Source organism: Scyliorhinus torazame, chromosome 6, assembly GCF_047496885.1.
Source record: "Scyliorhinus torazame isolate Kashiwa2021f chromosome 6, sScyTor2.1, whole genome shotgun sequence".
NCBI classification, from domain to species: Eukaryota; Metazoa; Chordata; class Chondrichthyes; order Carcharhiniformes; family Scyliorhinidae; genus Scyliorhinus; species Scyliorhinus torazame.
Genome location: NC_092712.1, coordinates 13,015,710 through 13,043,089, shown reverse-complemented (window position 1 = coordinate 13,043,089; position 27,380 = coordinate 13,015,710). Strand labels below are relative to the sequence as shown.

The window sequence follows — 27,380 nt, the reverse complement described above, 5'->3', positions numbered from 1 at the left end:
GAGTCAGAGGGAGATGAGGAGGGATGTCCTGAGTCAGAGGGAGATGAGGAGGGATGTCCTGAGTCAGAGGGAGGCGAGGAGGGATGTCCTGAGTCAGAGGGAGGCGAGGAGGGTTGTCCTGAGTCAGAGGGAGGTGAGGAGGGATGTCCTGAGTCAGAGGGAGATGAGGAGGGATGTCCTGAGTCAGAGGGAGGCGAGGAGGGATGTCCTGAGTCAGAGGGAGATGAGGAGGGATGTCCTGAGTCAGAGGGAGATGAGGAGGGATGTCCTGAGTCAGAGGGAGGCGAGGAGGGTTGTCCTGAGTCAGAGGGAGGCGAGGAGGGTTGTCCTGAGTCAGAGGGAGATGAGGAGGGATGTCCTGAGTCAGAGGGAGGTGAGGAGGGTTGTCCTGCGTCAGAGGGAGGCGAGGAGGGATGTCCTGAGTCAGAGGGAGGTGAGGAGGGATGTCCTGAGTCAGAGGGAGATGAGGAGGGATGTCCTGAGTCAGAGGGAGATGAGGAGGGATATCCTGAGTCAGAGGGAGGCGAGGAGGGTTGTCCTGAGTCAGAGGGAGATGAGGAGGGATGTCCTGAGTCAGAGGGAGGCGAGGAGGGATGTCCTGAGTCAGAGGGAGATGAGGAGGGTTGTCCTGAGTCAGAGGGAGGCGAGGAGGGTTGTCCTGAGTCAGAGGGAGATGAGGAGGGATGTCCTGAGTCAGAGGGAGGCGAGGAGGGATGTCCTGAGTCAGAGGGAGGTGAGGAGGGATGTCCTGAGTCAGAGGGAGGCGAGGAGGGTTGTCCTGAGTCAGAGGGAGATGAGGAGGGATGTCCTGAGTCAGAGGGAGGCGAGGAGGGATGTCCTGAGTCAGAGGGAGATGAGGAGGGATGTCCTGAGTCAGAGGGAGATGAGGAGGGATGTCCTGAGTCAGAGGGAGGCGAGGAGGGTTGTCCTGAGTCAGAGGGAGATGAGGAGGGATGTCCTGAGTCAGAGGGAGATGAGGAGGGATGTCCTGAGTCAGAGGGAGATGAGGAGGGATGTCCTGAGTCAGAGGGAGATGAGGAGGGTTGTCCTGAGTCAGAGGGAGGCGAGGAGGGATGTCCTGAGTCAGAGGGAGGTGAGGAGGGTTGTCCTGAGTCAGAGGGAGATGAGGAGGGATGTCCTGAGTCAGAGAGAGATGAGGAGGGATTCCTGAGTCAGAGGGAGATGAGGAGGGATGTCCTGAGTCAGAGGGAGGCGAGGAGGGATGTCCTGAGTCAGAGGGAGATGAGGAGGGTTGTCCTGAGTCAGAGGGAGGTGAGGAGGGTTGTCCTGAGTCAGAGGGAGGCGAGGAGAGTTGTCCTGAGTCAGAGGGAGGCGAGGAGGGATGTCCTGAGTCAGAGGGAGATGAGGAGGGATTCCTGAGTCAGAGGGAGATGAGGAGGGATGTCCTGAGTCAGAGGGAGATGAGGAGGGATGTCCTGAGTCAGAGGGAGATGAGGAGGGATTCCTGAGTCAGAGGGAGATGAGGAGGGATGTCCTGAGTCAGAGGGAGATGAGGAGGGATGTCCTGAGTCAGAGGGAGATGAGGAGGGATGTCCTGAGTCAGAGGGAGGCGAGGAGGGTTGTCCTGAGTCAGAGGGAGATGAGGAGGATTGTCCTGAGTCAGAGGGAGAAGAGGAGGGATGTCCTGAGTCAGAGGGAGATGAGGAGGGATGTCCTGAGTCAGAGGGAGGCGAGGAGAGATGTCCTGAGTCAGAGGGAGGCGAGGAGGGTTGTCCTGAGTCAGAGGGAGATGAGGAGGGATGTCCTGAGTCAGAGGGAGATGAGGAGGGATGTCCTGAGTCAGAGGGAGATGAGGAGGGATGTCCTGAGTCAGAGGGAGATGAGGAGGGATGTCCTGAGTCAGAGGGAGGCGAGGAGGGATGTCCTGAGTCAGAGGGAGATGAGGAGAGATGTCCTGAGTCAGAGGGAGATGAGGAGGGTTGTCCTGAGTCAGAGGGAGATGAGGAGGGTTGTCCTGAGTCAGAGGGAGGCGAGGAGGGTTGTCCTGAGTCAGAGGAAGATGAGGAGGGATGTCCTGAGTCAGAGGGAGATGAGGAGGGATGTCCTGAGTCAGAGGGAGGCGAGGAGAGATGTCCTGAGTCAGAGGGAGGCGAGGAGGGATGTCCTGAGTCAGAGGGAGATGAGGAGGGATGTCCTGAGTCAGAGGGAGATGAGGAGGATTGTCCTGAGTCAGAGGGAGATGAGGAGGGATGTCCTGAGTCAGAGGGAGGCGAGGAGGGATGTCCTGAGTCAGAGGGAGGCGAGGAGGGATATCCTGAGTCAGAGGGAGGCGAGGAGGGATGTCCTGAGTCAGAGGGAGATGAGGAGGGATGTCCTGAGTCAGAGGGAGATGAGGAGGGATGTCCTGAGTCAGAGGGAGGCGAGGAGGGCTGTCCTGAGTCAGAGGGAGGCGAGGAGGGATGTCCTGAGTCAGAGGGAGATGAGGAGGGTTGTCCTGAGTCAGAGGGAGGTGAGGAGGGTTGTCCTGAGTCAGAGGGAGGCGAGGAGGGTTGTCCTGAGTCAGAGGGAGGCGAGGAGGGATGTCCTGAGTCAGAGGGAGATGAGGAGGGATGTCCTGAGTCAGAGGGAGGTGAGGAGGGTTGTCCTGAGTCAGAGGGAGGCGAGGAGAGTTGTCCTGAGTCAGAGGGAGATGAGGAGGGATTCCTGAGTCAGAGGGAGATGAGGAGGGATGTCCTGAGTCAGAGGGAGATGAGGAGGGATGTCCTGAGTCAGAGGGAGATGAGGAGGGATTCCTGAGTCAGAGGGAGATGAGGAGGGATGTCCTGAGTCAGAGGGAGATGAGGAGGGATGTCCTGAGTCAGAGGGAGATGAGGAGGGATGTCCTGAGTCAGAGGGAGGCGAGGAGGGATGTCCTGAGTCAGAGGGAGGCGAGGAGGATTGTCCTGAGTCAGAGGGAGATGAGGAGGGATGTCCTGAGTCAGAGGGAGATGAGGAGGGATGTCCTGAGTCAGAGGGAGGCGAGGAGAGATGTCCTGAGTCAGAGGGAGGCGAGGAGGGATGTCCTGAGTCAGAGGGAGGCGAGGAGGGTTGTCCTGAGTCAGAGGGAGATGAGGAGGGATGTCCTGAGTCAGAGGGAGGCGAGGAGGGTTGTCCTGAGTCAGAGGGAGATGAGGAGGGATGTTCTGAGTCAGAGGGAGATGAGGAGGGATATCCTGAGTCAGAGGGAGGCGAGGAGGGATGTCCTGAGTCAGAGGGAGGCGAGGAGGGATGTCCTGAGTCAGAGGGAGATGAGGAGGGATGTCCTGAGTCAGAGGGAGATGAGGAGGGATGTCCTGAGTCAGAGGGAGATGAGGAGGGATGTCCTGAGTCAGAGGGAGGCGAGGAGGGTTGTCCTGAGTCAGAGGGAGGCGAGGAGGGTTGTCCTGAGTCAGAGGGAGGTGAGGAGGGTTGTCCTGAGTCAGAGGGAGATGAGGAGGGATGTCCTGAGTCAGAGGGAGATGAGGAGGGATGTCCTGAGTCAGAGGGAGGCGAGGAGGGTTGTCCTGAGTCAGAGGGAGGTGAGGAGGGATGTCCTGAGTCAGAGGGAGATGAGGAGGGATGTCCTGAGTCAGAGGGAGGCGAGGAGGGATGTCCTGAGTCAGAGGGAGGTGAGGAGGGATGTCCTGAGTCAGAGGGAGATGAGGAGGGATGTCCTGAGTCAGAGGGAGATGAGGAGGGATTCCTGAGTCAGAGGGAGATGAGGAGGGATGTCCTGAGTCAGAGGGAGGCGAGGAGGGATGTCCTGAGTCAGAGGGAGATGAGGAGGGATGTCCTGAGTCAGAGGTAGATGAGGAGGGATTCCTGAGTCAGAGGGAGATGAGGAGGGATGTCCTGAGTCAGAGGGAGATGAGGAGGGATGTCCTGAGTCAGAGGGAGATGAGGAGGGATGTCCTGAGTCAGAGGGAGGCGAGGAGGGATGTCCTGAGTCAGAGGGAGATGAGGAGAGATGTCCTGAGTCAGAGGGAGATGAGGAGGGTTGTCCTGAGTCAGAGGGAGATGAGGAGGGTTGTCCTGAGTCAGAGGGAGGCGAGGAGGGTTGTCCTGAGTCAGAGGAAGATGAGGAGGGATGTCCTGAGTCAGAGGGAGATGAGGAGGGATGTCCTGAGTCAGAGGGAGGCGAGGAGAGATGTCCTGAGTCAGAGGGAGGCGAGGAGGGATGTCCTGAGTCAGAGGGAGATGAGGAGGGATGTCCTGAGTCAGAGGGAGATGAGGAGGATTGTCCTGAGTCAGAGGGAGATGAGGAGGGATGTCCTGAGTCAGAGGGAGGCGAGGAGGGATGTCCTGAGTCAGAGGGAGGCGAGGAGGGATATCCTGAGTCAGAGGGAGGCGAGGAGGGATGTCCTGAGTCAGAGGGAGATGAGGAGGGATGTCCTGAGTCAGAGGGAGATGAGGAGGGATGTCCTGAGTCAGAGGGAGGCGAGGAGGGCTGTCCTGAGTCAGAGGGAGGCGAGGAGGGATGTCCTGAGTCAGAGGGAGATGAGGAGGGTTGTCCTGAGTCAGAGGGAGGTGAGGAGGGTTGTCCTGAGTCAGAGGGAGGCGAGGAGGGTTGTCCTGAGTCAGAGGGAGGCGAGGAGGGATGTCCTGAGTCAGAGGGAGATGAGGAGGGATGTCCTGAGTCAGAGGGAGGTGAGGAGGGTTGTCCTGAGTCAGAGGGAGGCGAGGAGAGTTGTCCTGAGTCAGAGGGAGATGAGGAGGGATTCCTGAGTCAGAGGGAGATGAGGAGGGATGTCCTGAGTCAGAGGGAGATGAGGAGGGATGTCCTGAGTCAGAGGGAGATGAGGAGGGATTCCTGAGTCAGAGGGAGATGAGGAGGGATGTCCTGAGTCAGAGGGAGATGAGGAGGGATGTCCTGAGTCAGAGGGAGATGAGGAGGGATGTCCTGAGTCAGAGGGAGGCGAGGAGGGATGTCCTGAGTCAGAGGGAGGCGAGGAGGATTGTCCTGAGTCAGAGGGAGATGAGGAGGGATGTCCTGAGTCAGAGGGAGATGAGGAGGGATGTCCTGAGTCAGAGGGAGGCGAGGAGAGATGTCCTGAGTCAGAGGGAGGCGAGGAGGGATGTCCTGAGTCAGAGGGAGGCGAGGAGGGTTGTCCTGAGTCAGAGGGAGATGAGGAGGGATGTCCTGAGTCAGAGGGAGGCGAGGAGGGTTGTCCTGAGTCAGAGGGAGATGAGGAGGGATGTTCTGAGTCAGAGGGAGATGAGGAGGGATGTCCTGAGTCAGAGGGAGATGAGGAGGGATGTCCTGAGTCAGAGGGAGGCGAGGAGGGTTGTCCTGAGTCAGAGGGAGGTGAGGAGGGATGTCCTGAGTCAGAGGGAGATGAGGAGGGATGTCCTGAGTCAGAGGGAGGCGAGGAGGGATGTCCTGAGTCAGAGGGAGGTGAGGAGGGATGTCCTGAGTCAGAGGGAGATGAGGAGGGATGTCCTGAGTCAGAGGGAGATGAGGAGGGATTCCTGAGTCAGAGGGAGATGAGGAGGGATGTCCTGAGTCAGAGGGAGGCGAGGAGGGATGTCCTGAGTCAGAGGGAGATGAGGAGGGATGTCCTGAGTCAGAGGGAGATGAGGAGGGATTCCTGAGTCAGAGGGAGATGAGGAGGGATGTCCTGAGTCAGAGGGAGGCGAGGAGGGATGTCCTGAGTCAGAGGGAGGCGAGGAGGGATTCCTGAGTCAGAGGGAGATGAGGAGGGTTGTCCTGAGTCAGAGGGAGGCGAGGAGGGATGTCCTGAGTCAGAGGGAGATGAGGAGGGTTGTCCTGAGTCAGAGGGAGGTGAGGAGGGTTGTCCTGAGTCAGAGGGAGGCGAGGAGAGTTGTCCTGAGTCAGAGGGAGATGAGGAGGGTTGTCCTGAGTCAGAGGGAGATGAGGAGGGATGTCCTGAGTCAGAGGGAGATGAGGAGGGATGTCCTGAGTCAGAGGGAGATGAGGAGGGATGTCCTGAGTCAGAGGGAGGTGAGGAGGGATCTCCTGAGTCAGAGGGAGGCGAGGAGGAATGTCCTGAGTCAGAGGGAGATGAGGAGGGATGTCCTGAGTCAGAGGGAGATGAGGAGGGATGTCCTGAGTCAGAGGGAGGTGAGGAGGGTTGTCCTGTGTCAGAGGGAGATGAGGAGGGATGTCCTGAGTCAGAGGGAGGCGAAACTTTGGAATTCTCGATCCCAGAAGCTGTGGGAATTCAGTCGCTGGAAATGGCCAAAGCAGGAACTGATACATTTCTGCTGATTAAGACGAGCAGGGAATGACGTTGCTATCGAGTATCAAGCGCGATGGGCTTCCGGGTGCGGCGAGGACCAGCTAAGCCGCACGTTTCGGCACCTCCCATTTCAACAGACTTTTGGGCTTTTATCGGGAGCCCCAACGGAAATTTTCAAAGGCTAAACGCAGTGTGAGGCGACAAAGGAAGGAGTCCCCCCGGGTGTGGATGGAAAGAAGCGATAGTAGTGGCCAGATTGCGGAGGATCCTCTGGAGCAGCGGCAGAGGAGAAGGGAAGGGAGTAGCAAGATGGCGGCTGAGGGAGCCCAGTTGGTGTGGGGCCTGGAACAGCAGGAGTTCCTCCGGCGATGTGTGGAGGAGCTCAAGAAGGAGGTGCTGGCGCCGATGCTGCAGGCGATTGAGGGGCTGAAGGAGACACAAAAGACCCAGGAGATGGAGCTCCGTGGAGTGAAGGCAAAGGCAGCCGAGAACGAAGACGAGATACAGGGCTTGGTGGTGAAGACGGAGACGCACGAGGCACTACACAAGAGGTGTATGGAGAGATTGGAAGCCCTGGAAAATAGCTCGAGGAGGAAGATTTTGGGTCTTCCCGAAGGGGCAGAGGGAGCGGACGTTGTATCCGCGTGTATCAAGATTGGAGCGCGGAGGTGGCGAGAAGGAGGGCGAGTTTCAATCGGGCCAAGGCGGTGCTCCACAGGAAGAAAGTGAAATTCGGAATGTTGCAGCCGGCAAGACTGTGGGTTACACACCAGGACAAACACTACTTCGAGACGGCAGAGGAGGCGTGGACATTCATTCAAGAGGAGAAGTTGGACTAGATTTGGGAAAGGATGTTTGGAATGAAGTAGCGAGGTGGTGGCAAGGAATTGTAAATCAGATGGGGGAATTTTTTCCCCTCGAAGGGGGGGGACACGAAGAAATGTGGGCGCCGGTGGGGAAGGGGATGGGGAAGGAGAGAGGGAGCTGCGCCATTAGGGGCGGGGCCGAGAGGGAAGCGCGGGCTCTGTTCCCGCGCTATGGAAACTGTGGCGGGAAAAGGGGGCGTAGGAACGAGGGGGCCTCACACGCAGGGAGGCTAAGGATAAACGGGGGAAGCCGAGGTCAGCCAGAGTTTGCTGACTCCGGGAAGCAATATGGGGGGTGCAATCAAGCTAGCGCGGGATCTAGCGGGGGCGGGGGGGGGATTAACTGGGTTGCTGCTGCTAAGGGGAAGGGGGAGCTGTTACGGGATGGGATGGTCGGGACGGGAGGGCGCCGTCTGGGGGACAAGCGGTTGCGTGGGGCCCGGGTGAGGAGCTGGTTTAAAAAAGGGGATGGCTAGTCGACGAGGGGGGGGTAAAGAGCCCCCCAATCCGGTTGATCACGTGGAGCGTGAGAGGGTTGAATGGGCCGATTAAGAGGGCAAGGGTACTTGCGCACCTAAAGAAGCTAAAGGCAGACGTGGTCATGCTTCAGGAGACGCACCTGAAACTGGCGGATCAGGTCAGATTAAGAAAAGGATGGGTGGGACAGGTATTCCACTCGGGCTTGGGTGCGAAAAATAGAGGGGTGGCAATACTGGTGGGGAAACGGGTATTGTTTGAGGCTAAGACCATAGTGGTGGACAGTGGGGGTAGATACGTGATGGTGAGTGGCAGATTGCAAGGTGAGGCGGTGGTGCTGGTGAACGTATATGCCCCGAACTGGGATGATGGTAACTTTATGAAGCGTATGTTGGGGCGCATCCCGGACCTGGAGATGGGAAAGTTGGTAATGGGGGGGGGGGAACTTCAACACGGTGCTGGACCCAGGGCTGGACCGGTCCAGATCTAGGACCGGGAGGAGGCCGGCAGCGGCCAAGGTGCTTAAGGGCTTTATGGAGCAGATGGGAGGAGTGGATCCCTGGAGATTTACTAGACCGACGAGTAAAGAGTTTTCCTTCTTCTCCCACGTCCATAAAGTGTACTCCTGGATAGATTTCTTTGTCCTGGGAAGGGCGCTGATCCCGAAGGTGGCAGGAACGGAGTATTCGGCTATAGCCATTTCAGATCATGCCCCACATTGGGTCGATCTGGAACTAGGTGAGGAAAAGGAGCAACGCCCACTTTGGAGATTGGACATGGGACTGTTGGTGGACGAGGGGGTATGTGGAAGGGTGAGGGGATGTATTGAAAGATACCTAGAGATTAATGATGACGGAGAGGTCCAGGTGGGAGTAGTCTGGGAGGTGCTGAAGGCGGTGGTGAGAGGGGAGCTGATCTCCATAAGGGCCAATAAGGGGAAACAAGAGGGTAAAGAAAGGGAGAGACTGATTGGGGAGATTCTGAGGGTGGATAGGCAATATGCGGAGGCTCCGGACGAAGGGCTACACAGGGAAAGACGGAGACTACACGCGGACTTTGACTTGTTGACCACGGGTAAGGCGGAGACGCAGTGGAGCAAGGCACAGGGAGTACAGTATGAATACGGAGAGAAGGCGAGCCGACTGCTGGCCCAACAACTTAGGAAGAGGGGGGCGGCGAGAGAGATCGGAGGAGTTAGAGACGAGGAGGGAAGGATGGAACAGAGAGCGGAGAGGGTGAACGGGGTATTTAAGGTATTCTACGAGAGGTTGTACAAGGCCCAACCCCCGGAAGGGAAAGAGGGAATGATGCGTTTCCTAGACCAGCTGGAGTTCCCGAAGGTTGAGGAGCAGGAGAGGACAGGACTGGGAGCGCAGATTGAGGTAGAGGAGGTGGTAAAAGGAATCGGGAACATGCAGGCAGGGAAGGCCCCGGGACCAGATGGGTTCCTGGTGGAATTTTACAGGAAATATGTGGACCTGCTGGCCCCACTCCTGACGAGAACCTTCAATGAGGCTAAGGAAAGGGGGACACTACCCCCGACGATGTCGGAGGCGACGATATCGCTGATCCTGAACAGAGACAAAGACCCGCTGCAGTGCGGGTCATACAGGCCCATCCATCTCCTGAACGTAGATGCCAAGTTATTGGCCAAAGTGATGGCGACAAGGATAGAGGACTGTGTCCCAGGGGTGGTACATGACGACCAGACAGGGTTTGTTAAAGGGAGGCAATTGAAAACTAATATGCGGAGGTTGCTGGGGGTGATGATGATGCCCCCACTGGAGGGGGAGGCGGAGATAGTGGTGGCGATGGATGCAGAGAAGGCATTCGATAGAGTGGAGTGGGACTACCTGTGGGTGGTACTGAAGAGATTTGGATTTGGAGAGGGGTTCATTAGATGGGTTCAGCTCCTGTACGGGGCCCCGGTGGCAAGTGTGATTACGAACAGGCAACGATCTGACCACTTCCGACTATATAGGGGCACAAGACAGGGATGTCCCCTGTCCCTGTTACTGTTTGCGTTGGCAATTGAGCCATTGGCCATAGCGCTGAGGGGCTCCAGGAAGTGGAGAGGGGTACTTAGAGGAGGAGAAGAACATCGGGTGTCTTTATACGCAGATGATCTGCTGTTATATGTCGCGGACCGAGTGGAGGGGATGCCTGAGATAATGCAGACACTCAGGGAGTTTGGAGAGTTTTCGGGATAAACTGAATATGGGGAAGAGTGAACTGTTTGTGATGCACCCCGGGGAACAGGGCAGGGGAATAGACCAGCTGCCGCTGAGGAGGGTAACAAGAGATTTCCGGTATTTAGGGATCCAGGTGGCCAGGAACTGGGGAACCTTGCATAAGCTTAACTTGACACGACTGGTAGTGCAGATGGAGGAGGACTTTAAGAGGTGGGACATGGTGCCCCTGTCATTGGCGGGCAGGGTGCAGGCGGTTAAAATGGTGGTCCTTCCGAGGTTTCTTTTCGTGTTTCAGTGCTGATTACAAAGACCTTTTTTAAGAAGGTGGACAGGAGCATCATGAGTTTTGTGTGGGCCGGAAAGACCCCAAGGGTAAAGAGGGGGTTCCTGCAGTGCAGTAGAGATAGAGGGGAATTGGCACTGCCGAGTCTGAGTGATTACTATTGGGCCGCTAACGTGTCTATGATATGTAAGTGGATGAGGGAAGAAGAAGGAGTGGCGTGGAAAAGGCTGGAGATGGCGTCCTGTAGGGGAACTAGCTTAAAAGCACTGGCAACGGCGCCGCTGCCGTTCTCCCCGAAAAGGTACACCACAAACCCAGTGGTGGTGGCGACTCTGAAGATTTGGGGGCAGTGGAGACGACATAGGGGAGTGACGGGGGCCTCCGTGTGGTCCCCGATAAGGAACAACCACAGGTTCGTCCCGGGAAGGATAGACGGGGGATTCTAATCTTGGCAGCGAGCATGAATTGCGAAACTGAAGGACTTGTTCTTGGACGGGACATTCGCGAGTCTGGGAGCACTGACAGAAAAATACGGGTTGCCACCAGGGAATGCTTTCCGATACATGCAAGTGAGGGCACTTGTGAGGCAACAGGTGAGGGAATTTCCGCAGCTCCCGGCGCAAGAGATCCAGGACAGAGTGATTTCGGGGGCATGGGTGGGTGATGGTAGGGTGTCCGATATATATAGGGAAATGAGGGACGAGGGGGAGGCGTTGGTAGAGGAGCTGAAGGGAAAATGGGAGGAGGAGCTGGGGGAAGAGATTGAGGAGGGGCTGTGGGCAGATGCCCTAAGTAGGGTAAATTCCTCGTCCTCGTGTGCCAGGCTCAGCCTGATCCAATTCAAGGTTCTACACAGGGCGCATATGACAGGAGCAAGATTGAGCAGGTTTTTTGGGGTGGAGGATAGGTGCGGGAGATGCGCGGGAAGCCCTGCGAACCACACCCACGTGTTTTGGTCATGTCCGGTATTGCATGGGTTCTGGGTGGGTGTGGCAAAAGTGATTTCAAATGTGGTGGGGGACCGGGTCGAACCAGGCTGGGGGTTGGCTATATTCGGGGTTGCAGATGAGCCGTGAGTGCAGGAGGCGAGAGAGGCCGATGTTTTGGCCTTTGCGTCCCTAGTAGCCCGGCGAAGGATTCTACTTATGTGGAAGGAAGCTAAACCCCCGGGGGTGGAGGCCTGGATAAACGACATGGCAGGGTTTATAAAATTGGAGCGGGTAAAGTACGCACTAAGAGGTTCGGCTCAGGGGTTCGCCAGGCGGTGGCAACCGTTCCTCGACTATCTCGCAGAGCGATAAGGGAAAATAGGAAAGACAGCAGCAGCAACCCAGGGGGGAGGGGGGGGGGGGGGGTTGTATTCGGGTCTTTGGGGTTTTTTGGGTGTTGTTACATATTAGTTGTTCATATTTATCTTCTCAATGTTACTATTTCTTTTTGTTTTTTATTTGTGTTGGCACTTGTGGTTAGTTAATATATTATTTTAAAAACGATCAATGTATATATTGTTACAAAGTTGTAAAAGTGGAAAATTCTTGGTTGATCGAAAAACTTTAATAAAATATATATATTTTAAAAGAGTATCAAGCGTGATCTAGTTGAACGGCGAAGAGGCTGAAGTGGCTGAATGGCTCACCCCTATTCCTATCCAACTGTGTGCTTTCCTCGGCCATTCCAGATAGCACAGAATCGGAGAATTCCTACAGTGTAGGGGGGGGGGGGCTGTTGGGTCCATTGAGTGTGCACTGACCCTCAGACAGAGCACCTTACCCACACCCAGCCCCCACCTTGTGGTGTCCTCGTGCATCAGTCGCTGAAAGTCAGCGCGCAGGTACAGCGGCAGTAAAGAAGGCAAATGGTATGTTGGCCTTCAAAGCGAGAGGATTGGAGTCGAGGATAAGAGATGTTTCACTGCAATGGTATCGGGCATTGGTGAGGCCATACCTGGAGTATTGTGTGCTGTTCTGGTGTCCTTATCTGAGGAAGGATGTTCTTGTTATGGAGGGAGTGCAGCCGACTCCTGGGAGGGCGGGACTGTCATATGAGGAGAGACTAAGTCAGTTTGGATTATATTGATTGGAGTTTAGAAGAGCGAGAGGGGATCTTGTGGAAACCTTAACAGGATTGGACAGGGTAGATTCAGAAAGAATGTTCCCGTTGGTGGGGGAGTCCAGAACTAGGGGTCATAGTTTGACCGGAGCACCCGGAGGAAACCCACGCAGACACGGGGAGGACGTGCAGACTCCGCACAGACAGTGACTCAAGCGGGAATCGAACCTGGGACCCTGGAGCTGTGAAGCAACAGTGCTAACCACTGTGCTACCGTGCCGAACCTTTGTCCTAGATTAAAAACAAATTAATCTACACCCCATCATTTTACCGTAATCCATGTACCTATCCAATAGCTGCTTGAAGGTCCCTAATGTTTCCGACTCAACTACTTCCACAGGCAGTGCATTCCATGCCCCCACTACTCTCTGGGTAAAGAACCTACCTCTGATATCCCTCCTATATCTTCCACCATTCACCTTAAATTTATGTCCCCTTGTAATGGTTTGTTCCACCCGGGGAAAAAGTCTCTGACTGTCTACTCTATTCCCCTGATCATCTTATAAACCTCGATCAAGTCGCCCCTCATCCTTCTCCGTTCTAATGAGAAAAGGCCTAGCACCCTCAACCTTTCCTCGTAAGACCTACTCTCCATTCCAGGCAACATCCTGGTAAATCTCCTTTGCACCTTTTCCAAAGCTTCCACATCCTTCCTAAAATGAGGCGACCAGAGCTGTACACAGTACTCCAAATGTGGCCTTACCAAAGTTTTGTACAGCTGCATCATCACCTCACGGCTCTTAAATTCAATCCCTCTGTTAATGAACGCGAGCATACCATAGGCCTTCTTCACAGCTCTATCCAATTGAGTGGCAACTTTCAAAGATGTATGAACATAGACCCCAAGATCTCTCTGCTCCTCCACATTGCCAAGAACTCTACCGTTAACCCTGTATTCCGCATTCATATTTGTCCTTCCAAAATGGACAACCTCACACTTTTCAGGGTTAAACTCCATCTGCCACTTCTCAGCCCAGCTCTGCATCCTATCTATGTCTCTTTGCAGCCGACAACAGCCCTCCTTACTATCCACAACTCCACCAATCTTCGTATCATCTGCAAATTTACTTACCCACCCTTCAACTCCCTCATCCAAGTCATTAATGAAAATCACAAACAGCAGAGGACCCAGAACTGATCCCTGCGGTACGCCACTGGTAACTGGGCTCCAGGCTGAATATTTGCCATCCACCACCACTCTCTGACTTCTATCGGTTAGCCAGTTCGTTATCCAACTGGCCAAATTTCCCACTATCCCATGCCTCCGTACTTTCTGCATAAGCCTACCATGGGGAACCTTATCAAATGCCTTACTAAAATCCATGTACACTACATCCACTGCTTTACCTTCATCCACATGCTTGGTCACCTCCTCAAAGAATTCAATAAGATTTGTAAGGCAAGACCTACCCCTCACAAATCCGTGCTGACTATCCCTAATCAAGCAGTGTCTTTCCAGATGCTCAGAAATCCTATCCTTCAGTACCCTTTCCATGACTTTATGGGGGGGGGGTGGGGGGGGGGGGGGTGGGGAGGTGGGATCAGTGTATTGAACTTTAAAAAATAAGAAATTTAGAGTACCCAATTCATTTTTTCCAATTAAGGGGCAATTTAGCGTGGCCAATCCACTTACCCTGCACATCTTTGGGTTGTGGGGGTGAAACCCACGCAAACACGGGGAGAATGTGCAAACTCCACACGGACAGTGACCCAGAGCCGGGATCGAACCCGGGACCTCGGCGCCGCGAGGCAGCAGTGCTAACCACCGTGCCACCGTGCTGCCCCAGTGTACGGCACTTGATGATCAGCCATGATCATAATGAATGGCGGAGCAGACTCGAAGGGCCGAATGGCCTCCTTCTGCTCCTATTTTCTATGTTTCTATGACAACGCAACAGCTTCATGATCACCATGACTGAGGCTGTTTAAATTCCTGTGGTGTGATTTGAACATGTCTCTAGATCATCAGTCTGCTGGTTTACTAATTCAGTGATACTGACTACTGACTTCAGGAAGCAAAGTACTGTACACACCCCTGTCAGCATCAACGGGGCCAAGGTGGAGATGGTTAGCAGTTTCAAATTCCTAGGGGTGCACATCTCCAAAAATCTGTCCTGGTCCACCCACGTCGACGCTACCACCAAGAAAGCACAACAGCGCCTATACTTCCTCAGGAAACTAAGGAAATTCGGCATGTCCACATTAACCCTTACCAACTTTTACAGATGCACCATAGAAAGCATCCTACCCGGCTGCATCACAGCCTGGTATGGCAACTGCTCGGCCCAGGACCGCAAGAAACTTCAGAGAGTCGTGAACACCGCCCAGTCCATCACACGAACCCGCCTCCCATCCATTGACTCCATCTACACCTCCCGCTGCCTGGGGAAAGCGGGCAGCATAATCAAAGATCCCTCCCACCCGGCTTACTCACTCTTCCAACTTCTTCCATCGGGCAGGAGATACAGAAGTCTGAGAACACGCACGAACTGACTCAAACAGCTTCTTCCCCGCTGTTACCAGACTCCTAAATGACCCTCTTACGGACTGAACTGATCTCTCCACACATCTCACTACTGAGCAGTACTACACTCTGTACGCTTCACCCGATGTCCATGTCTATGTGTTTACATTGTGTATTTACATTGTGCATTTACGTATGTCCTATGTTTTTTCAGGTATGAAGCGATCTGTCTGGACTGTCCGCAGAACAATACGTTTCACTGTACCTCGGTACACGTGACAGTAAATCAAATCCAAGCAATATACAGCAGCACAGTAGCATAGTGGTTAGCACAATTGCATCACAGCTCCAGGGTCCCAAGTTCGATTCCCGGCTTGGGTCACTGTCTGTGTGGAGTCTGCACGTTCTCCCCGTGTCTGGGTGGGTTTCCTCCGGGTGCTCCGGTTTCCTCCCACAGTCCAAAGATAGAACATAGAGAACATAGAATATTACAGCGCAGTACAGGCCCTTCGGCCCTCAATGTTGCACCGACCTGTGAAACCACTCTAAAGCCCATCTACACTATTCCCTTATCGCCCATATGCCTATCCAATGACCATTTGAATATCCTTCGTGTTGGCGAGTCCACTACTGTTGCAGGCAGGGCATTCCACGCCCTTACTACTCTCTGAGTAAAGAACCTACCTCTGATATCTGTCTTATATCTATCTCCCCTCAATTTAAAGGTATGTCCCCTCGTGCTAGACATCACCATCCGAGGAAAAAGGCTCTCACTATCCACCCTATCCAATCCTCTGATCATCTTGTATGCCTCAATTAAGTCACCTAATAACCTTCTCCCTAACGAAAACAGCCTCAAGTCCCTCAGCCTTTCCTCATAAGATCTTCCCTCCATACCAGACAACATTCTGGTAAATCTCCTCTGCACCCTTTCCAATGCTTCCACATCCTTCCTATAATGCGGCGACCAGAACTGTACGCAATACTCCAAATGCGGCCGCACCAGAGTTTTGTACAGCTGCAACATGACCTCATGGCTCCGAAACTCAATCCCTCTACCAATAAAAGCTAACACACCGTACGCCTTCTTAACAACCCTCTCAACCTGTGTTGATGTGCAGGTTAGGTGGATTGGCCATGCTAAATTGCCCTTAGTGTCCAAATTGCCCTTAGTGTTGGGTGGGGTTACTGGGTTATGGGGGTAGGGTGGAAGTGTGGGTTTAGATAGGGTGCTCTTTCCAAGAGCCGGTGCAGACTCGATGGGCCGAATGGCCGGCTTCTGCACTGTAAATTCTATGATTCTATGAATATAAGCACAATGTTAGCAGATATACAGAGATCCACTGCGAGTCAATCTAACTGGAGGAGACACACAAAGTAAGTTCTGGGCAGTAGGTCGGACATGGCAGCCTCCCCACCCCCCCACCCCCACTCCCCCCCCCTCCTCCCCCGCCCCCACTCTCCTCCCACCCCACTCTCCTCCCCCCCACTCTCCTCCCCCCCACTCTCCTCCCCCCCACTCCCCCCCCCCCTCCTCCCCCGCCCCCACTCTCCTCCCCCCCACTCTCCTCCCCCCCACTCTCCTCCCCCCCCACTCTCCTCCCCCCTCTCACTCTCCCCCCCCTCTCACTCTCCCCCCCCACTCTCCTCCCCCCCCACTCTCCTCCCCCCTCTCACTCTCCCCCCCACTCTCCTCCCCCCCACTCTCCTCCCCCCCACTCTCCTCTCCCCCACTCTCCTCCCCCCCACTCTCCTCCCCCCCACACTCCTCTCCCCCACTCTCCTCCCCCCCACTCTCCTCTCCCCCACTCTCCTCCCCCCCCACTCTCCTCCCCCTCTCACTCTCCCCCCCCTCTCACTCTCCCCCCCCACTCTCCTCCCGCCCCACTCTCCTCCCGCCCCACTCTCCTCCCCCCCACTCTCCTCCCCCCCACTCTCCTCCCCCCCCACTCTCCTCCCCCCCCACTCTCCTCCCCCCACTCACTCTCCTCTCCCCCCCCACCCCACTCTCCTCCCCCCCCCCACTCTCCTCCCCCCTCCACTCTCCTCCCCCCCACTCTCCTCTCCCCCACTCTCCTCCCCCCCACCCTCCTCCCCCCCACTCTCCTCCCCCCTCTCACTCTCCCCCCCACTCTCCTCCCCCCCACTCTCCTCCCCCCCACTCTCCTCTCCCCCACTCTCCTCCCCCCCACTCTCCTCCCCCCCACACTCCTCTCCCCCACTCTCCTCCCCCCCCACTCTCCTCTCCCCCACTCTCCTCCCCCCCCACTCTCCTCCCCCTCTCACTCTCCCCCCCTCTCACTCTCCCCCCCCACTCTCCTCCCGCCCCACTCTCCTCCCGCCCCACTCTCCTCCCCCCCACTCTCCTCCCCCCCACTCTCCTCCCCCCCACTCTCCTCCCCCCCCACTCTCCTCCCCCCACTCACTCTCCTCTCCCCCCCCCACCCCACTCTCCTCCCCCCCCCACTCTCCTCCCCCCTCCACTCTCCTCCCCCCCACTCTCCTCTCCCCCACTCTCCTCCCCCCCACCCTCCTCCCCCCCACTCTCCTCCCCCCCTCTCCTCCCCCCCCACTCTCCTCCCCCTCACTCTCCCCCCCCACTCGCCCCCCCCACTTGCCCCCCCCTCACTCCCCCCCCCTCACTCCCCTCCCCCCCCCACTCCTCCCCCCCCCCCACTCCCCCCCCCACTCCCCCACCCCCCCACTCCCCCCCCACCCCCCCACTCTCCTCCCCCCACTCCCCAATATCCTAGAGCTTCCGCCAACATGACTGTCTGCTCAAAGCAGTTGTCTCAAATACAAGACTCACAAACAGCAAAGGAAATTCCCCAACCAGGGCTTAGGAGTCGCTACTTGGGTGAGGTGGGGCAAAGACCTTCGCTGACGGCAGGGACCACAAGGCACTGACCTGGTTGAGGTACTTTGAAACCAGTCCCATGAAGGGCCTGTCGTCGTGGTTACCGAGCACTGAGGAGATCTCCAGATGTGAAAGGACATCATGGGCAAGGTTTCTGCAGAGAGACTGGACACCTCTGAAGCCCAGGTCATTGTGCGAGAGGATCAGAGTCTTCAAGTGTCCGGACCCTGCGAGAAGGAAGAGAAGCGGACGGTGAGCGATAGTGCACAGGGACACAGCTGCTCAGGGAGACCGAGAACTCACTCCCAGCACAAAACTATTGAATAACTCATCACCAATCCGGTTAATACATCACCAGAATATTCACTGAGATTATTAACTACAGCTCCGGTGAAATATCTTCCGTGCTGCACTGTCAGAGGGTCAGTACTGAGGGAGTGCCGCACTGTCAGAGGGTCAGTACTGAGGGAGTGCTGCACTGTCAGAGGGTCAGTACTGAGGGAGTGCCGCACTGTCAGAGGGTCAGTACTGAGGGAGTGCCGCACTGTCAGAGGGTCAGGACTGAGGGAGTGCCGCACTGTCAGAGGGTCAGTACTGAGGGAGTGCTGCACTGTCAGAGGGTCAGGACTGAGGGAGTGCCGCACTGTCAGAGGGTCAGTACTGAGGGAGCGCTGCACTGTCAGAGGGTCAGTACTGAGGGAGTGCTGCACTGTCAGAGGGTCAGTACTGAGGGAGTGCTGCACTGTAAGAGGGTCAGGACTGAGGGAGTGCCGCACTGTCAGAGGGTCAGTACTGAGGGAGTGCTGCACTGTCAGAGGGTCAGTACTGAGGGAGCGCTGCACTGTCAGAGGGTCAGTACTGAGGGAGTGCCGCACTGTCAGAGGGTCAGTACTGAGGGAGTGCTGCACTGTCAGAGGGTCAGGACTGAGGGAGTGCCGCACTGCCAGAGGGTCAGTACTGAGGGAGTGCTGCACTGTCAGAGGGTCAGGACTGAGGGAGTGCCGCACTGTCAGAGGGTCAGTACTGAGGGAGTGCTGCACTGTCAGAGGGTCAGGACTGAGGGAGTGCCGCACTGTCAGAGGGTCAGTACTGAGGGAGTGCTGCACTGTCAGAGGGTCAGGATTGAGGGAGTGCCGCACTGTCAGAGGGTCAGTTCTGAGGGAGTGCTGCACTGTTAGAGGGTCAGTACTGAGGGAGTGCCGCACTGTCAGAGGGTCAGTACTGAGGGTGTGCCGCACTGTCAGAGGGTCAGTGCTGAGGGAGTGCAGCACTGTCAGAGGGTCAGTACTGAGGGAGTGCTGCACTGTCAGAGGGTCAGTACTGAGCGAGTGCCGCACTGTCAGAGGGTCAGTACTGATGGAGTGCTGCACTGTCAGAGGGTCAGTACTGAGGGAGTGCTGCACTGTCAGAGGGTCAGTACTGAGGGAGTGCTGCACTGTCAGAGGGTCAGTACTGAGGGAGTGCCGCACTGTCAGAGGGTCAGTACTGAGGGAGTGCTGCACTGTCAGAGGGTCAGTACTGAGGGAGCGCTGCACTGTCAGAGGGTCAGTACTGAGGGAGCGCTGCACTGCCAGAGGGTCAGTCCTGAGCTAGCGCTGCACTGTCAGAGGGTCAGTACTGAGGGACTGCAGCACTGTCACAGGTTCAGTACTGAAGGGGTGCCCCACTGTCAGAGGGTCAGTGCTGAGGGAGTGCTGCACTGTCAGAGGGTCAGTGCTGAGGGAGTGCTGCACTGTCAGAGGGTCAGTACTGAGGGAGTGCTGCACTGTCAGAGGGTCAGTACTGAGGGGGTGCCCCACTGTCAGAGGGTCAGTACTGAGGAAGTGTCGCACTGGCAGAGGGTCGGTACTGAGGGAGTGCTGCACTGTCAGAGGGTCAGTACTGAGGGAGTGCTGCACTGTCAGAGGGTCAGTACTGAGGGAGTGCCGCACTGTCAGAGGGTCAGTACTGAGGGAGCGCTGCACTGTCAGAGGGTCAGTACTGAGGGATTGCTGCACTGTCAGAGGGTCAGTACTGAGGGAGTGCTGCACTGTCAGAGGGTCAGTACTGAGGGAGCGCTGCACTGTCAGAGGGTCAGTACTGAGGGAGTGCCGCACTGTCAGAGGGTCAGTACTGAGGGAGCGCTGCACTGTCAGAGGGTCAGTACTGAGGGATTGCTGCACTGTCAGAGGGTCAGTACTGAGGGAGTGCTGCACTGTCAGAGGGTCAGTACTGAGGGAGCGCTGCACTGTCAGAGGGTCAGTACTGAGGGAGTGTTGCACTGTCAGAGGGTCAGTACTGAGGGAGTGCTGCACTGTCAGAGGGTCAGTACTGAGAGAGTGCTGCACTGTCAGAGGGTCAGTACTGAGGGAGTGCTGCACTGTCAGAGGGTCAGTACTGAGGGAGTGTTGCACTGTCAGAGGGTCAGTACTGAGGGAGCCAATCTTTGCACCCAATCACTGATTTCTTAATAAGCTTTGCACGTTTGAAGCTGTGTCTGTGAGAGGTTTTGGTGTCTGTGAGAGGGTTTGCTGTGATCTAAGATGAGGAAAGGTGCTGTTGCAATGTGATTGCTCCCTGTTTATACCTTTCAGTGTGCAGCTCATTGCCATGTTCTGCAGAAACCTGGCCGTGAGGCCACAGGCCTGGAGGTTGAGCGTGCTCAGTCGAGGGGAGGATCTGATCAATGAGGCTACGAGCTGAGAGCTGCCGTCTCCCAAAGGATTGAGGCTGAGGTTCAACTCCTCCAGACTCTGAAAGAGAAAGGAGATGTTCATAATCCCGTGCAGTGAATTATTCTAATCTTAAATGTTCTAACCCCCCCCTTGAGAACCATGAAGAAGCAGCCACTGATCTCCCAATGGGGGACATTGAATACGAGCTTCTGCCTGGTGTGCCACCACCGGGGGCTTGTTAAGACGTAGGATAAGAGCAGGCCCCAGATTGGACCCGGTGAAGCAGGCCCCAGATTGGGCCTGGTGAACCAGGCGCCAGATTGGGCCCGGTGTAGCAGGCCCCAGATTGGGCCCGGTGAAGCAGGCCCCAGATTGGACCCGGTGAAGCAGGCCCCAGATTGGACCCGGTGAAGCAGGCCCCAGATTGGGCCCGGTGAAGCAGGCCCCAGATTGGGCCCGGTGAAGCAGGCCCCAGATTGGGCCTGGTGAACAGCCCCAGATTGGGCCCGGTGTAGCAGGTCCCAGATTGGGCCCGGTGAAGCAGGCCCCATGTGAACAGGCCCCAGATTGGGCCCGGTGTAGCAGGCCCCAGATTGGGCCCGGTGAAGCAGGCCCCAGATTGGGCCCAGTGAAGCAGGCCCCAGATTGGGCCCGGTGAAGCAGGCCCCAGATTGGGCCCGGTGAAGCAGGCCCCAGATTGGGCCCGGTGAAGCAGGCCCCAGATTGGGCCCGGTGAAGCAGGCCCCAGATTGGGCCCGGTGAAGCAGGCCCCAGATTGGGCCTGGTGAGGCCTCTCCTCTCAGTAGGATCTGCACTGGGAGTGAGATGCTGTGTAAAGTATAACTTGTATAAATGTAAATAAATTCACTGATATTTATGAGTTTCCTTATGAGTTTTTCTTAATTTTTCCAATTAAGTGGCAATTTAGCGAGGCCAATCCACCTAACCTGCAAGGGGGCATAACTATAAGGTTCAGGGTGGGAGATATAGGAAGGATGTCCGCGGTAGGTTTTTTATTCCGAGAGTGGTTAGGGTGCGGAATGGACTGCCTGCTGTGATAGTGGAGTCGGACACTTTAGGAACTTTCAAGCGGTTATTGGATAGGCACATGGAGCACACCAGAATGACAGGGAGTGGGATAGCTTGATCTTGGTTTCGGACAATGCTCGGCACAACATCGAGGGCCGAAGGGCCCGTTCTGTGCTGTACTGTTGTATGTTCTATGTTCTATCTTTGGGTTGTGGGGCTGAGACCCACGCAGACACGGGGATAATGTGCAAACTCCACACGGACAGTGACCCAGAGCCGGGATCGAACCTGGGACCTCGGTGCCGTGAGGTAGCAGTGCTAACCCACTGCGCCACCGTCCTGCCCGATGTATTGTTATATTTAACTCAGAAATACTCCTCCAGTCTGCTCCCGCTGCCCTGCACTGTGCGCAGATCAGTCCCTGCTCCTGATTCAACCCATTCATGAGGGACGTCACTGAGCTAGTAATGTGAGGCCAGGACAATGATCTGGGTGTGTTCGAATGCCACCACCAGTGCGTGGAATTTAATTTTAATGAATACATTTGGAATCGGAAGCTATAAAGGTAACCATGAAACTATCATCTAGTGATGTGTCACGTGAGAGTGACTTTAAGAAATGGGTGTTTATAAATGGGCGTGTATATAAATATCTGTAGTGAGAGTACCTTTAAGAAATGGGTGTTTATTACTGCAGTGATGTCAGAGAGTGGGTGGAGCTGGGCTGTCTGTCAGCTTTTTACTTTCGTTTTAGGCTGTTTGCTGCAGGGTGTGTTTTAGTTTAGTTTTCAGAGCTGGATAGCTGCAGTCACAGCCAGAAGGGGTATTAGTCTCTCTCTCTGTAATCTAAAGACTGTAAATCGATCCTGGTGACTTAAAACTAATAACAGGAGCGACTTTAACCTGATGTGCTTCTGGTAAAAGGTGTTTTATGTCTTCTGGATGTTAAAAGGAAAGCTTGAAGGATTACTTAGTGTTGTATTCTTTAGGGGTTGTATTTGAATTAAAGTTGCTGAGATGTTCACTGTATGTTTTAAAAAGGTTAACTTGAGTTCATAGAATAAACATTGTTTTGTTTTAAAAAACTTTTCCATTTCTGCTGTCCCACACCTGTAGAGTGGGCCGTGCGCTCCCCATACCACAATCTATTAAAAGTTGTGGGTCAGGTGAACTCCATGATACACTTTGGGGTTCTCTAAACCCTGGCCCACAACAATTGTAATAAAACCTCTGCTCCACTATTGTCCTACAGGGGAGAAATCTGTCGTCCTCACCCTATCTGGCCTGCATGTGACTCCAGACCATTCATTGCCTTCTGAAAATGGCTGAACACCGGCACTCCGTTCAAGATAGGTGTAGATGACCAATAAATGTTGGCGTTGCCATGACAGCCACATCCAGATGTTGAATTAAACACCAGGGGCAAGATACTCCGACCCCACCCGCCGGGTTGGAGCATCGCCGGGGGCTGGCGTGAATCCCGCCCCCCGCCGCTTGCCGAATTCTCCGGCACTGGATATTCGGCGGGGGCGGGAATCGCGCCGCGCCGGTTGGCGGGCCCCCCGCTCGATTCTCCAGCCCGGATGGGCCGAAGTCCCGCCGTTAAAATGCCTGTGCCGCCGACGTAGTTTAAACCACCTACCTTACCGGCGGGACAAGGCAGCGCGGGTGGGCTCCAGGGTCCTGGGAGGGGGGGGGGCGCGGGGCGATCTGGCCCCGGGGGAGTGCCCCCACGGTGGCCTGGCCCGCGATCGGGGCCCACCAATCCGCGGGCGGGCCTGTGCCGTGGGGGCACTCTTTTCCTTCCGCCTTCGCCACGGTCTCCACCATGGCGGAGGCAGAAGAGACTCCCTCCACTGCGCATGTGCGGGAAACTGTCAGCGGCCGCTAACGCTCCCCGCGCATGCGCCGCCCGGAGATGTCATTTCCGCGCCAGCTGGCGGGGCACCAAAGGCCTTTTCCGCCAGCTGGCGGGGCGGAAATTCCTCCGGCGCTGACCTAGCCCCTCAATGTTGGGGCTTGGCCCCCAAAGATGCGGAGCATTCCGCACCTTTGGGGCGGCGCGCTGCCCGACTGATTTGCACCGTTTTGGGCGCCAGTCGGTGGACATCGTGCCGATACCGGAGAATTTTGCCCCAGATTTCTTTAAACAAAGCTGGAACCTCAAAGTTGCGATCAGTAAGGGTGAGCGTCCGTATATTGTCCAGGGAGGAGTGGTAAGGACCTGAATCTCCATCACCGGCATCATTATTGAGGAACACATTGGTCAGAGTTTGGGGCATTGCATAAACATAGAGCCTTGGGGAATGTGTACTGTGTAAACACGGAGCCTTGGGGAATGTGTACCGTGTAAACACGGAGCCTTGGGGAATGTGTACCGTGTAAACACGGAGTCTTGGGGAATGTGTACCGTGTAAACACGGAGTCTTGGGGAATGTGTACCGTGTAAACACGGAGTCTTGGGGAATGTGTACCGTGTAAACACGGAGTCTTGGGGAATGTGTACCGTGTAAACACGGAGTCTTGGGGAATGTGTACCGTGCAAACACAGACTCTTCAGAACTGTGTACTGTGTAAACACAGAGCCTTGGGGAATGTGTACTGTGTAAACACAGAGCCTTGGAGAACGTGTCCTGTGTAGACACAGAGCCTTGGGGAACGTGTGCTGCGTAGACACAGAGCCTTGGGGAACGTGTGCTGCGTAGACACAGAGCCTTGGGGAACGTGTACTGCGTAGACACAGAGCCTTGGGGAATGTGTACCGTGTAAACACAGAGCCTTGGGGAATGTGTACTGTGTAAACACAGAGCCTTGGGGAATGTGTACTGCGTAAACAGAGAGCCTTGGGGAATGTGTACTGTGTAAACACAGAGCCTTGGGGAATGTGTACTGTGTAAACACAGAGCCTTGGGGAATGTGTACTGTGTAAACACAGAGCCTTGGGGAATGTGTACTGTGTAAACACAGAGCCTTGGAGAACGTGTCCTGTGTAGACACAGAGCCTTGGGGAACGTGTGCTGCGTAGACACAGAGCCTTGGGGAACGTGTGCTGCATAGACACAGAGCCTTGGGAAAGTACTGTGTAAACACAGAGCCTTGGGGAATGTGTACTGTAAACAGAGAGCCTTGGGGAATGTGTACTGTGGGGACTCGGTGCAGAGCGGGGACTCGGTGCAGAGCGGGGACTCGGTGCAGAGCGGGGACTCGGTGCAGAGCGGGGACTCGGGGCAGAGCGGGGACTCGGGGCAGAGCGGGGACTCGGGTACTCGGGGCAGAGCGGGGACTCGGAGCAGAGCGGGACTCGGGGCAGAGCGGGGACTCGGGGACTCGGGGCAGAGCGGGGACTCGGGGCAGAGCAGGGACTCGGTGCAGAGCGGGGGACTCGGTGCAAGGCGGGGACTCGGAGCAGAGCGGGGACTCGGGGGCAGAGCGGGGACTCGGTGCAGAGTGGGGACTCGGGGACTCGGAGCAGAGCGGGGACTCGGTGCAGAGCGGGGACTCGGGGCAGAGCGGGGACTCGGGGCAGAGCGGGGACTTGGTGCAGAGCGGGGACTCGGTGCAGAGCGGGGACTCGGGGCAGAGCGGGGACTCGGGGCAGAGCGGGGACTCGGTGCAGAGTGGGGACTCGGGGACTCGGTGCAGAGCGGGGACTCGGAGCAGAGCGGGGATTCGGTGCAGAGCGGGGACTCGGTGCAGAGCGGGGACTCGGGGCAGAGCGGGGACTCGGTGCAGAGCGGGGACTCGGTGCAGAGTGTGAAGAGGTGCTCTTTGTTTTTTCTCCTTGCTTTGTAACCTTTGAACCTTGAGAGAGGGGTGTGGCCTGGCTGCAGCTGATTGGTAAGGTTGGGCAGGCTGGAGTTTAGAAGAGTAAGAGGTGGCTTGTTTTAAACAGTCAGGGTCCTGAGGGGTGTTGACGGGGTGGGTGGGGAGAGGATGTTTCCTCTTGTGGGAGAATCTAGAACGAGGGGGGGTCACTGTTTAAAAAGAAGGGGTCACCTATTTAACACGGAAATGAGGAGAATGTTTTCCCTCAGAGCCGGGGGGTGGTGTGGGGGTGAGTCTCTGGAGCAGACCCGAATGATATGAGCTCACAAAGCTCTGACTTACACAGGGATACGAGGCAGGGGTGCCCGCTGTCGCCACTGCTGTTTGCGCTGGCCATAGAGCCATTGGCGATGGCTCTCAGGGGGTCGGCAGAGTGGCAGGGGGATAATGAGGGGACAGAGGGAGCATCGGGTGTCGCTCGATGCCGATGAACTCTTGCTGTATGTTTCCGATCCGTTGGAGAGTATGGGAAGGATTATGGGCCTGTTGGGGAGATTTGGAGGGTTCTCAGGATACAAGCCGGATGTCGGGAAAAGCGAGGTATTCCCGGTGAATGAGCTGGCACAGCGGGCTAATTTAGGGGGGATGTCATTTACGGTAGCGAGGGATAGGTTTAGGTATTTGGGGATTCAGGCAGCGAGGGAATGGACGGGGCTCCATGAGTGGAACTTAACGAAGCTGGTGGAGGAGGCCAGGGAGGATCTTAAGAGGTGGGATACACTGTACTGAACGTTGGCGGGGAGGGTCCAAGTGGTGAAAATGAATATTCTGCCGAGGTTCTTGTTTATCTTTCCCGATCTTTATACCAAAGGACTTTTTTCAGAAAGTGGACACAATCATCTCTGACTTTGTTTGGGTGGGGAAGGTGCCGAGGGTGGGGAGGGCCCTGCTGCAGAGGTCGCAGGGGGGGGTTGGCATTGCCGAACTTGCTTCATTATTATTGGGCGGCGAATGTGTACAAGGTGCGGCGGTGGTGGGAAGGGGAAGGGGTAGAGTGGGTTAGGATGGAGGAGGGATATTGTAAGGGGTCTAGTTTGAGGGCGATGGTGACGGCAGCGTTGCCAATGGCTCCGAGTAGGTATTCAGGGAGCCCAGTGGTGCAGTCCACGGTGAAGATATGGAATCAGCTGAGGAGGCATTTTAGGGTGGAGGGGATGTCGGTGCTAACGCCGCTGTGCGAGCATCATGGGTTTGAGCCGGGGGGGGATGGATAGTGTATACAGGAGGTGGAGGGAAGTGGGGCTGGTCAAGGTGAGGGATCTGTATTTGGAGGAAGGGTTCGCCAGTCTGGAGGAGCTAAGGGAGAGGGTAGAGCTGCCGAGGGGGAGTGAGTTCAGGTATCTACATGTTAGGGACTTTGCACGAAAGGTCTGGAAGGGGTTCCCTAGATTGCCGGGATACACCCTGCTGGAGCGACTGCTGCTTCCGGATGTGGAAGGGGAGGGAAGAATTGGGGATATATATAAGTGACTGGGGGAGCAGGGAGGTGAAGATCAGGGAGAAATGGGAGGTGGAGTTGGGAATGGAGATCAATTGGGGAGTATAGAGTGAGGCACTGCGAAGGGTAAACAGGACCTCCGCTTGTGCGAGGATGAGCCTGATACAGTTTAAGGTGGTGCACAGGGTGCATATGACTCGGGCGAGAACGAGTGGGTTCTTTCAGGGGGTAGCAGATGAGTGTGAGAGGTGTGGGTGGGGGCCAGCGAATCATGCGCACATGTTTTGAGGTTGTGAAAAATTGGGAAGATTCTGGGCGGGAGTGTTCACGGTCTTAGCCAGGATAGTGAGGAGGGAGTGGACCCGGACCCTTTGGTGGCGATATTTGGGGTTTCAGAGAAGCCGGAGCTCATGGAGAGGAGGAAGGCCGATGTTGTGGCCTTCGCCTTTCTGATTGCACGGCGGCGAATTTTGTTGGAGTGGCGGTCTGTACTTCCCCGACCCTGGAGCCGGTCTTCTCATTGTCTTCTACACCCTGTCTTGGTAAAGGGAATTGATTGGGAGAAACAATTTTATCTTGTGGGAGGAGCCCAGAACATCGCGCGGTTCCCGGTGACATCTCAAACCTGAAAGGGGGAGTCCCTGGAGGGCGTGCTGGGGTCACACAGCTTCCTCAGGCCTTCATGTGTGATGCGGTTGGATGACAGGTCCAGCAGGGTCAGGTTGGGCATGGTGACCAGGCTGGCCAGCAGCTCGTCCGTGGCATCGTCGCCGAGGCGGTTGGCAGAGAGGCAGAGTCGGCGGGTGGCCGTCTGGAACTTGAGGGCCCGCAGGATGGGGGTCAGCTGCTCCTTGTTCAAGGACAAGTTGGATAAATCGATCGAGGAGCCATTTTCCTGCAGTTGCAGGATCTTTGACATGGAGGAGTCTTCAGCTGCAATCAAACACAGGATCGAGATTATAGCAGCAGACTGCACCGTCCCACCTTCTTCCAGCTTTCGCTCACGAT

At 56.0% G+C, this 27,380-nt stretch overlaps 1 protein-coding gene across 1 annotated transcript in view; it reads right to left on the bottom strand.

The window, feature by feature from the left end:
* LOC140424674 (tonsoku-like protein) overlaps positions 1-27,380 on the bottom strand; it is a 111,175-nt gene that overhangs the window by 61,683 nt on the left and 22,112 nt on the right. Inside the window, exons 5-7 of the mRNA XM_072507941.1 lie at positions 26,998-27,305; positions 19,994-20,159; positions 17,479-17,654 (exon numbers count right to left, since the gene is read on the bottom strand). Of these exons, the coding sequence (XP_072364042.1) occupies positions 17,479-17,654; positions 19,994-20,159; positions 26,998-27,305 (650 nt within the window). The remainder of the gene's footprint in view (positions 1-17,478; positions 17,655-19,993; positions 20,160-26,997; positions 27,306-27,380) is intronic.